Source organism: Geotrypetes seraphini, chromosome 9 (genome assembly GCF_902459505.1).
Source record: "Geotrypetes seraphini chromosome 9, aGeoSer1.1, whole genome shotgun sequence".
Classification (NCBI taxonomy): domain Eukaryota; kingdom Metazoa; phylum Chordata; class Amphibia; order Gymnophiona; family Dermophiidae; genus Geotrypetes; species Geotrypetes seraphini.
In genome coordinates this window covers 137,419,034-137,431,579 of record NC_047092.1, presented here as the reverse complement: position 1 = coordinate 137,431,579, position 12,546 = coordinate 137,419,034, and the positions used below count along the sequence as shown (strand labels likewise).

At 42.8% G+C, this 12,546-nt stretch overlaps 1 protein-coding gene across 2 annotated transcripts in view; it reads left to right on the top strand.

The window, feature by feature from the left end:
* Window positions 1-12,346, top strand: part of NMNAT3 (nicotinamide nucleotide adenylyltransferase 3) — a 170,580-nt gene extending 158,234 nt beyond the window's left edge. For both annotated transcript variants that reach the window (XM_033958964.1, XM_033958963.1), the window contains one exon: window positions 11,432-12,346. In XM_033958964.1, the coding sequence (XP_033814855.1) occupies window positions 11,432-11,841 (410 nt within the window). In that variant the 3' untranslated portion in view covers window positions 11,842-12,346. The remainder of the gene's footprint in view (window positions 1-11,431) is intronic.
* Window positions 12,347-12,546: the final 200 nt, after the last annotated feature.

The window sequence follows — 12,546 nt, the reverse complement described above, 5'->3', positions numbered from 1 at the left end:
CCTGGTACTTCAGTGGTGAGCTGGGATAAGAGCGATCCTCCTATGTTGAAAATTATGGCAGTCATTTTCAGTATGGAGAACACACAGGCAGGAGGATCGCTCCTCATCTTCAACCGATTCGCAACCTTTATGAAATCGCTCGAACCATTTGTAAACTTCCTTCATGGTCACTTCAGCATCACCATAAACTAATTTAAAAATGTTGTGAGTGTCTTTAGCACTTTTTTGAAGTTTGAAATAAAATTTCATGTTGTTCGTGATCTATGATTTACAGCACCCTTCAAAACATACCTTTTCTCAACTGTAGCTCACAACCGACTGCACCAAACGAGTTGAAACTTGTCACACGCTGTTACTAAGGTTTGATGTGCTGCTTCCTGTATTGAAGATACCTGCCTTTCTGTTGGATGATGCTCGGCAGCAGCAATCACCATATTTTTTCATCACGCCATGAGCCATAAAAATGCGGTATACAAGTCCCCATTCCATTCCATACAGTGGCGTACCTAACATATGTGACACCCGGGGCCCATCATTTTTTAACACACACCCCCATCTACATGAAAAATATGATTTTTAGTAACAATCTGCATATCGCACAACAAGAGTGTACCTAGGAAAAGGCATCATCTTAAACACTGCAGTGAGCACTAGAACACCAACACATACATTGTAAAACTAAACAAACCAGATCCTGCACAGTCAATTGATCCAGTACAGTCGATGCTATCAGAAAGCCATGTCCCTTTCATACACACAGACAGATACACCTTTGCCCAATATGGAATAATCACAAACTAAAATAGAAATATGTAGACAAAAGTTAAACTGAACTGCCAAGAAACTAGACTCTGCATACAATGCAACACCACAACACCACAAAAACAGTAATACATGTCCTCTAATACTGTGCAAAATATAAAGACAGTAGATGTAAATTTGAAAAACTGATACATAACAATCACCACTTTACAAATTAACAAATAAAAATAAAACAAATAATGAGAAATATGAAAATACCATTTTATTGGACTAATCCCCGTAAGCTCAGTCCTCATCCCCACAAACCACCTGATTCCATCCACACAAGCCTTGAATTGTTTTATATTGAACTTATTATATTAAAGTATAAAAAGAAACAATATTCTGTACAATTGTCAATTTATAAATCAGCGTCTTCTCCCCACTCTCTCTTCCCCATTTCCCTTCAGCGTCCTCAGCCCACTCTCTCTCCACTTTCCTTCAGCGCACGCACATAAAAACAAACAAGTAATTTTATACCATTTTCATTCTATTCATTCATAGAAATTAAAGTCTAAATAATGCCAGTCACATAACAAAACATGATTTTACAAAAATAATTCCCTGCAGTCAAGCTTGCAAGGATTACTAGATGTCTTTCAGCAGCTCCCCTCCTTCCCTCCCCGTTACCTTCGTGGCCAAGTCAAAATGATCTACCAACAATAAAATTTTTAAAACACCACGTACATTGTACGCAGAGAAAATGTTAATTATCATTTATATTCCGCGGGTTTTCAAAGAGGTCAAGGCAGATGACTTTATGCAATGTCACCTCAGTAACAACTATATAAAAATAGACAAATATAACCCCTCCCTTTTTATTAAACCGCGATAGCGTTTTTTAGCGCAGGGAGCTGCACTGAATGCCCCATGCTGCTCTCGATGCTCCCTGCGCTAAAAACTGCTATTGCAGTTTAGTAAAAGGAGCCCATAGTGCAAAATATAGACAGCATATATAAATTCTCAAAACGGACACATTTTGATCACTAAATTGAAAATAAAATCATTTTTCCTACCTTTGTTTGGTAATTTCATCAGTCTCTGGTTGCACTTTATTCTTCTGACTGTGCATCCAATATTTCTTCCCTTCTTTCAGCCTCCTGTATGCTTCCTCGCCTCCAGACTTCATTCCCTCCCCCAGCTTTTTCTTTGTTTCATCCTGTCCCCTTCTTTCTTTTTCTCTCTCTCCATGCCCCCTTTCTTTCTGTATGTCTGTCTTTCTCCCTCTCTCCGTGCCCCATTTCTTTCTTTCACCCTGTCCCCTTCTTTCTTTCTCTCTCCATGCCCCCTTTCTTTCTCTATGTCTGTCTTTCTCTCTCTTTCCCCATGCCCCATTTTTTTCTTTCTTTCATCCTGCCCCCTTGCTTTCTTTCTGGCTCCCCCCCTTTCTTTCTTTCTCCCTTCCCTCCTCCATGCCACCGCCGCTACCACCACCATGCTGCCACCATCGCCGGGGAAAGGCTGCCACTGGCCATCAGAAACATGCCGGCGCCGAATTCGCCCTCCTTCTTTTCCCGCGGGCCGACCAACTCTGGTAGCCCAACGTCAATTCTAATGTCGGAGAGGACATTCCGGGCCAGCCAGGCAGTGATTGGCGTCGGACGGCTAGAGTTGCTCGGCTCAGGGAAGAGAAGCAGCAGGGAGGGAGAATTCGGCTTCTTTCTGATGACGGCAATGGCAGCCTTTCCCCGGCAGCAGCCTATTCCCCAGTAAGTGGCCAGCTGAACACCCCCTCGGGCCTTGCACCTGGGGCGGACTGCTCCCCCCCCTTGGTACGCCACTGATTCCATATATAACCACTCATATACATCTATAGTTATGAGAGGGTTCAAAAATCCCACAGGATCCTGCAAAAAATCAATCCAAAATGGATTGTGAGGCAAACAATCACACTTCTGGTCAACTTTGAGACAGTTGGGAACCTATTTGGCTGAGAGCTTGTTCATGTCTAAAATCTCATGAATATTATAGAGAATGACATGGGGAAAAATTTGTCCCCATCCCATCTTCGCAAACATTGAATAGTTTTATACTGAACTTATTTTATTAAAGTATAAAAAGAAACAATATTCTGTACAATTGTCATTTTATAAATCACAAATAATACAGAGCAAGGATCAACAAAACCCTTGTCGCCCCTTTCCTCCCCCTCACAAATATCACCTCCATTATCGAGAAAACTGAAGTCAAATTACTACAGAATGCTGCATAGAAAAACTAACAGAATACATCAGTCACACATGACAGGAATAGTGTTACGGGAGTGCAACTAGGGCAACTATCCCCTGGTTAGAGAGAGCCATAAGCCAGCTGGAAGCTAAAGAAGCACACAGCCTGGGCTTTGTAGTCTCCAGTTATGTGTAACACCAACCCTAGCAGGATACATATTTCAAATCTGATATATTCTAATCACAAAATAGAAAATAATTTTTTTTCTACCTTTCGTTGTCTGGTCATTTTATTTTTCACATCGAATCGGTCATAGACTCTGGTTTCTGTTTCTGTCTGTCTACTCTTAATTGACTTGCCAGGTCTCCTGACCAATTGACATGTCTTCTTTCTTCATACTCACCATTCATCTTCCATCTCTGTGTACGTTTTTTCTCCCATTCTTAGCAAGCATCTCCATTCTCTGTCTCCTATACTTCCCTTTTTGGTGTCAGGTCAAAACTGCAGAAAACAAAGGCACGCATCGACAACTGAGCGCAGCGCGGAGGTGCGCGCCGAAGAAAATAACTGTTTTTAGGGGAAGCCCCCACTTTACTTTATACAGATCGCAACGCATTGTGGGGGCAGTGTGGGGGGTTTGTGGGGTTGTAACCTCCCACATTTTACTGAAAACTTCACTTTTTCCCTAAAAACAGGGAAAAAGTTAAGTTTACAGTATAATGAGGGGGGTTACAACCCCTAAAACCACCCACAACGCTGCCGCAATCTGTATTAAGTAAAGTGGGGGGGCTCCCCAACAAAACTCCCCGTCAGAACCACTAAAAACTGTCATTTTCTTCAGCGCACGCCTCCATCTTGCGCTCAGTTGTCGGCGCGCCTTTGTCTTCCGCGGTTTTGTCTATGAACCCCCTTTCTAGTATTTCCCTTATGCCTATCTCCCTGCCTTCATCATCTCACCATTCTATGATCCCCTTCTCCTGTGTACAGTATCATTCCTCTATATCCCTATGCCCACCCTCCCCAGTCCAGCATCTTCCTTATGCATTCTTATTCTCTCCCTCGCAAGTCCAGCAGCCCCCTCCCTCCCTACCGCAAGTCCAACAGCCTCGCACTCTCCTTCCCAATGGCAGGCAGCAAAAAAAACCCCTCACAAACCTATGAATCTCCTGGGTCAGCCCTTTGTGCCTCCCGGGACTGACCTACCAGCCTGTTATTCCTGGATATTTATTGCCTGGCCCTATCCGGGCATTGAATATCTGTTTTCTTTTGAGCTGGCTAACATTATAAACCGGTGGTTCCCAACCCTCTACTGGAGGACCATCATCCAGTCAGGTTTTGGGGTAAACCTAATGAATATGCATGAGAGAGATTTGCATATGAGTGATAGGTATGTAAATCTGCTTCATTATTGCTATCCTGAGAACCTGACTGGCTGGTGGTCCTCCAGGGCAGGGTTGGGAACCACAGTTATAAAAGGTGAAGTCAATATTCAGTCCATCACTGCATAAATCAAATTGCTTAAAGATAGGACTGCTATTTAAGCAGCCTGATTTAAGTAGTTTACTTTTGCGGTGAGAGGCTGAATATCGGCACTTAACTCGGCTCCGCCCCCTGGAGCACCCATGAGTTATCTAGTTTTGAATTTGGCACTAACTGGTAATTTTCAGCAGAAATAGCCAAGTGCCACTAAAGGGAACCAGAAAGCTATGAACAAAAAATTTGATTGACCAGGGTCAAGTTTCAAGTTTATTAGGATTTTTATATACCGCCTATCAAGGTTATCTAAGCGGCTTTACAATCAGGTACTCAAGCATTTCTGATCGGTTATTTCATTTTAAATATTGGCCTGTGGATGGCATATCTAACCTGTTACATTACTATTCTATAAAAGGAAATTAGGTCCCTACTCTTCTTTATAGTATAATGTGCACTAACATTGCCATGCTCTCTAGTGAGCCTGTATTGCATATAGCTAATCCATCAACCAGTTTTTCCTGTAACTATTCAGTAGTGTATATACCTAGAATCACTATAACACACACGTGCAGATCATAGAATCATTAGAAGCCTTCTTTGACCTATCAAACAATTCTGTAGTAGATTTCTAGTTTTATTCAGTTATTCAAGAGTACAACAACACAACATTTTATTCATCATTTTAGCTTTTCTTCCATCCTGAGTGTTTTAGATGAACTTGACAGGCACAATAGAAATACAGTCAAACCTCGGTTTGCGAGTAATGCGGTTTGCGAGTGTTTTGCAAGCTGAGCAAAACACTCCAGCAAACTTTGACTCGCAAACCGAGTGTTGCTTCGGTAAACGAGCACTTATTCACGTGTCTATATTTCCTCTCTGTGTATGCAGCGGTGGCAACGATAGAAACTGCAGGGCACAGAAGGCAAAGGCTGCTGTGGACAGGGCCTGGCACAGCTCCAGAGGCACCCGAGCGGCACATTGGGGGGGGGGGGAGAGAAAGTGGAGAGCGCAGGGAGGAAGGGGTGGTGGCAAGGCCGGCCCAAATCGCTGCTGTCACCAGAAAATGAAGGCCGGGTCAGAGCACGCTGTGGGTGCCCACACAGCCAGCCCCCCCTCAGTGAAGGCTGTTGAGCTACCAGCTGTCCATGCGAGGCCACTGGAAGCTGCTGCCAAGCTGTAACAATATGCGGAGACACCGGCACCACCTCAAACATTGCTGGAGTCTGAGAACACCAGGGAAGTCGCGTGGATGCCGGTCCTCCTGCCAGCTTCGCGCATGCCTATTCAGTCGCTTCCCACCCAACTGCGGGGCACTGGCAACCAGGCTACCGCTGACAATAAAGGACCCCGCTGGAGGACCTGTGGTTGTTAGAGGCGGAGACGCTGGCAGCCGGCTCGTGGGTGACGCTTCACGGAAGACTCCTAATTCCTAGACTGCAGGTGACAGTGGTGCTGGCACTCCACCATGCCACACACAGTGGAGCTCCCGATGCTAGAGAAGCTAGAAGTGAAGGAAGTGAGTCGGGCGATGAGGGAGGTACAGTAGTCGGTCTCGTTTGTTCTGGCTCCTTTTGGCTAAGGAATTGGGTTTAATTTCCTCTGCAGCTCCTTGTGACTCTGGGCAAAGTCACTTAACCCTCCCTCTTCTGCATCTACTTACTATCCATACCAGTTTTTGAGATGTGGAACGAATCGTCCGAGCTTCAGTTATTTTCTATGAGGACATGTGCTTTGATATACGAGTGCTTTGGATTACGAGCATGCTTCTGGAACGAATTATGCTCGCAAACCAAGGTACCACTGTACATACGGTATACACACGTCACACCATCACAACTGAGCTAATGGTTCTAAACGAGCAAAGTCTTGCAATACGAGTACATATAATACTGTATTCAAGTTTTTGGGTCGTGGAATCAATTGTCCGAGTTTCCATTATTTCCTTTGGGGAAATGTGCTTTGATATACGAGTGCTTTGGATTACAAGCATGCTTCTGGAACAAATTTGCTCGCAAACCAAGGTTTGACTGTACTAATTAATATAGCATTTTTCTTTCCGCTAGTGTTAAGACGTTTTTCTTCCATGTATTTTTGTAAGACAGAATTGGTCTTGAAAGCACCTAATAATTCAGTGAATTGCAAGTAAATGGTCATTTTAGAGCTAAGCTGAAAACAGAAGGTCAAAATTAGCATGATTGCACTGTTGGAATTATCTGTTTTCATTTTGGTTTCCCTTTACATGGTGCACACACATAGGAGCCAGCTCTGTGGATGCTTGAGCACTCCCAATATTGAGCAAACTCTTTGACTATGTCCAGGGAAGGGTAATTTCCTCTGGGTTTAGCACCTCCAATCATTTTAAGAAGTTGGCTCCCATGGGTGCACATATAAACATACAGTCTATTTTTACTATTTCATATCTGAAAGCAGGTTTGGTCCCATCTTTGAGCCACTGTGTTTTTTGCACATGGCCCTGCTTTTAGGTCCCATATTTTACTCATATTGATTTATGCAGTCAGGCCTCACAATAAGTTTCTGCACATGATTCCACATCCTTCTGCATTTCCCATAGATCGTTCTATCAGAAAGCTGCATTTTAGCCTACTAGTATTCCTAAGAAGACTATTTTAGAAGCATCTAGAGATATAAATAGCAACATTTATATGTCTAGATCACAGATAGGCACGTGTAGCGATTTTAGAAAGCTACTATTTGCACTAAACATCTCCATGTTGTAGATATTTAAATGGGACTTGGGCAGTGTGGTTTGATAGTGATTTTGTCATGGACCAAAAATAGATATATACTTCCCTAAGGATACTACTATAGAGTCAGAGGTGTAATTTTAAACTCAGAAGCTGATTGGGCAGGAACATCCAGAAATCATTTCTGTCTCCATCAAGCCACCAGGGAAAATCCCCTGGTAAGACTTGAGAGGGGTAGGGTTCAAGAATGGGAGGTCTTATTGCTGATGCTGGGGTGATGCAGAATGTTGGAAACTGGGGCCTGGCAGATAGGTTATAGATCTCACTGTTTGCATTATTGCAGCCAGGAGACGGCAATGCTCATGGCTGCAGCAAGATCAATGCATGTGAGATTGGGGTTTGTTCTGGGGGGAGGTTTTACCTGCTTTTTTCCCCTCAAATTGCTGCTCTTGAAAGTGCCAACAAATGCCCATGTATTGACTGGAATACTCCAGATATTTTACATAATACCTTAATGTATTTTACAGAGAGATCCATGTTCATTAGAACCTTTGTAAGACCGTGTGAGCTTGCTCCGATCTGGTTTTTGACTGATTCAAAAAGAGCTATTGATGCACTAAAAAGCTGGCATGTAAATGATTCGCATAGAGGTTCGTAATAATCTCCGTCTCTCCCGTCCAATTGATTGCTGTGAGAGCAATTCTCACACATACGCAGAGCCAGCAGGAGAAGCCCCAAAAGCAGCCTCCTGCCACTCAGCTGTTCGGTACAGGAAACTTTTTTTCTTTATTTTTTAATGGGCACACAATATCTGCCCTATTAAAAGAAAAAATGCCCCCCTCCACCGATGACCACCCTCCCTGACAACTCCCCAAAGAACGTGACACTGTCATACTCCCCCCCTAAACTAGCAAAAATTGGCAGAAGAGATGCCCACTCCCTCCTGCCATGTCATCCCATCACCCCCCCCCCCCCCCCACGGCAATGAAATGGAAGGAGGGATGCCCACTCCCCTGCCACCAGAGGTCACCTGAACCCTCCAACCCACTCCCCTGCCCGTATCTTTCAAGGGATTTGTGATACATGGGGAGTGGCCTAAGGCCCTGATTGGCTCAGATACCAATGGCCCCTCCCCTTGTGAAGGGCCTTATGCATCTGAGCCAGTGAGGGCCTTAGGTTCCTCCCTCTGTATCCTGCATTCGATGGGGCAGCCCATCATTAGCAGGCGGGAGGGCAGCTTTTTTCATTCTTTTTATGGGGCAGATATTTTGTGTGTGTAACTCATGCCAAATATCTATGCTATTTAAAAAAAAACCAAAAAAAAACCTGTCTGTTTTTCAGGTTGCTAAAACCCTTCCTTTTTTGTGTGTATATAGCCAAGCGATGTTAGTGCATCAATCACTTGGCTAGGTTGCATGGGGCTTTAGCTAACTCTCAATAGAATTGGGTTCCTACTTACAGCAATGAACAGATCTTAAACGGTATCATACAGAATGGGTGGAAAAGGATCTCAGAAACCAGCTCAGAATCCGACATGTAAATAAACTTATTCTGAGCTTATCGGTTCCTGATTTCTATCATTGATCCTTGAAAAACCAACCAACCATTTTTTATAGACTGTTTTTCATTACTGTGAAATTATCTAGTAACACCCAATAAAGTGTACCTAAAAAGATAACTAGCCTGTGTTCAATCCCATTCAATACTCTGCCAGTATGGGAGAAATATGAATCAAGCGTTTCTTGGTTTCAGAAAATGTATTGGCCACTGTTGTATAAATTACTCTATGAAATTCTTAAAAACTAAATGCTAGGACACATATTACATTACATTACATTAGTGACTTTTATTCCGCCACTACCTTGTGGTTCAAGGCGGATTACATTAGAGGTTACCTGGACAATTCCAGGAGAGATTACATAGTTGAGCAGGTTTACTTTGGGCGATTAAGATACTTCCTGTGGAGTTAGTTTGTCTTGATGGATTTCTTGAATAGCAGGGTTTTAATTTCTTTTCTGAAAGTTTTGTAATCTTAAAGGACCTGTTTAGCCGATTACAACGGCTTCTTCTGGGGAAATCATGGACTGGTTTGACGTTTATAGCCAACACGTCCCAAATACTCTAAAAGGACACATAAGGGATGAGGACCGAATGACCTGCTGAAGGTCACGCTAAGTCACAACCAAACACTCAAACATAGACTAATGCACATTCAAATTAACAAATCCTACCAGTGCTGTAAGCGACTCCAGAAGTAACAGGAGTGCTGGTAACAATGGCATCGGGCTGCAAAGAGACGCTGGACATTTGCAGTTACCGTAAATCAAGATCTACTCAGCAATGCGCATGTCAGGAACAAATACAGGCTCCTGATAGGATGACTTCATACCTGACTTTTTACCTCAAAGATGTTGCCAATCTTAATAGCGTAATGTAACACTCTGCTTATACGTTAGCTGTCTATTTTATCAATATATCCTAATCACAATAATCAGCGCAAAAATGACCAAAGCATTCATAATCTGTTCAAATTCCCTATAAGAGCGGCAACGAGCTGTGGGTGATGAAAAAGGTTATATGTATGAAAACACCAAACAGACTAAACAAACATTCTTAGTTCAAGTGTGTTGTTCAATCCAAATGGTTTAACTGTATTCAGCTTGTGTATCCATTTTGTTTCACGCTGCAACAGTTTTTTCTTTCTATCGTCACCCCCCCCCTAATGTTCTGTGGTTCCAAATCAATAGCGCAGCATTGTACACGTGATTGCTCTCCTTCAGGAATGTATTTTCCTGTCCCGGTGAGTTCTTTTCCTGCCCCTGCCCCATTCCTGCAAGAAGTGTCCTAATTTGCACAAACCTCACGCACTTTAAAATCATGTGTTCGAAGCTTGTGCAGTTAAGGCAGAGCTTACAGGAATGGGGCAGGGCCAGGGACAGCAACAAAACTCGTGGGGACGAGACAGGGAAATTGAGCTCCTGCAGGGACAGGGAAAAATGGCAGCATGTCTTAGCCCTCTAACAGAAGCTGTATTTCTCCAGACTGTTTAGCCCTTCCTATGGCTCCTAGATACTACCCAAACTTGCATTGAACAGAAAATCTAGACAATTGAAAAATCGATTTTGATACATAAGAAAATCTAACATGTACATTTGTGGGTAAAAGTAGATGATGCCTCATCTGCTCTAGAATTGTCTCTTAGAAAAACTGTTGAGCTGCTAATTTAAGCACCATTACTAAACAGATGAGGGTGTGTTCCTGCAAATGGTCACCCTTGATCTAAGTTATGGTGAATGCAAAGGGAGTAGTAATCAAACTAGGAAGATTATGTAAGCTCGCTTTCCTTCTTTGAAAGGGAATACCAAGGAGTTTCCCTTTCAAAATCTAGGACAGTGAGGCAAAATTTAAATTTGTAGTAATTGCCCCAAATCACATATGAAATCATTATGCATACTTTCATTCCTCCTGACTTAAGTCCATCCAGTTTTTAATGCAGGTAAATGTGAGCAGTAAAAAAGGAGGGCAATGTGTTTGAGTATGCAGCCCCCCCAAAAAAAAATTTGTACTGATTTCCAAGTTTAGAGGAGATTTTGTTTTGGGGGTTTTTTTGCGCGTTTTATTTTTTTATTATTATGGGAGCATATATGCAGTATCGGGCAATAGTATACACCAGTGTATCTCAAACTGTGGTGCGGAACACTAGTGTGCCCCACGAGATTTGAGGTGTGCCGCGAGACACTGAGGAGGAGAGGCACCAGCACCAGTTCACTGCCTACAGGATGTGCCTCTCGCGGCAAGAGGCACATCCTGTAGGCAGCCAGCGCCTCTCATCACCTCTTTTTTTTTTAGGGTCCCATCTGGAGGGCCTAAGTGCATGCATGGACTTTGTCGTGATGATGTCATGAATGCGTGTGATGTCATTGTGGAGACATCCTGGTGCCCTCGAGCCATGGTCACCAGTGCCACTGCTTGTAAAGTTTGTTTTCAGTCAGCATATTATTGTACCTGGGTGATTTACCCATGTAAAGCTGGAAAATTGCCTTTGTATGGTCAAAATGTATAAACAGTTTTATTTTGTCAAGTGTTGTTTTTTTATTCCCTTCTTCACCAATAATATCAGTTCTTTGATAATATTGGTAGTAGGTATTAAATTTATTTTGGTGGATATGTTGTTCTCAGAAGCAGGTTTTTTTGTGTTTCTCACACATTCATATTTGCTCTGATGAAGCTCCTAGTACTCTAACAACACATTATGGATTTTTGCTGTGTTTGTTCTTTAGCGGTTCCTGAGTTGAAGCTGCTGTGTGGCGCAGATGTGCTAGAAACCTTTCGCACCCCCAACCTGTGGAAGGAGGAACACATTAAAGAACTAGTTGAAAAGTTTGGGCTGGTGTGTGTCAGCCGGGTTGGGCATGATCCTCTACAGTTCATCTATGAATCGGATTTCTTGACTAAGCACCAGCACAACATTCACCTGGTTAGAGAATGGATTCAGAATGAAAAGAGTTCCACACACATCCGCCGTGCTTTGCGCAGAGGGCAAAGTGTCAAGTACCTAGTGCCAGATTCTGTCATTAACTACATCCGACAACATAACATCTATACAGAAGACAGCGAGCAAAACAATGAAGGAGATCAGATACAACCCCTTAAACTACAAAGCACACAAATAAATGCACTTGATGATTAAATTGCATTGTTCTGGACTCCCATTTTATTTTAAGGGAGTACAGTACTTGTCTTTGAAAAAAATGCTATGCAATGTTACATAGGTGAAAGGTGCTATATAAGATAAATGCTAGCATTAGTCTTTATACGTGGGGCCGCTAAAAAGTTCTCAGCCCAGCCAACAAAGTTGGGGCAGTCTCCTTCAAGGGCTACACACTTAGGCAAGCAATTTTCCACATTTTTCATTCTGTATTTTTCCGACAGATCGAAAAAGTGGTAAATTACTGGACAAAGTGTATAGCCATTGATAGAGACTGCCCCAACTTTGTTGGTTGGGCTGAGAACTTTGCATGGCCCCTCGTAGTGTTTTTGTTAACTGTAGGGCCCTTTAACTAAAGTACAGTAAATATTTACAGTTACCATGTGTCAGTTGCAGCAATTAATGTACAGTTAACATTAAAAAATATTTACTGTGCATTCATATGCATGATAGATAACATTGATGCACTTAATACAGATTTAATGGAATTTCAGACTGGTATTATTTGCTGTCGCAATGGTTAATGTTTACTAACTATAAGGCGCAGTCCACGGACGCCCATTCCATCTACAATACTCATCTAGTCCCCTCCCACCCTGTGTTCTTAATGTGGGAATTAGCATGTGTGTGAAAGGCAATTCTATAAAGTACTGTAGGTACAAGCTCCATGCACGTTGAACTAGCACT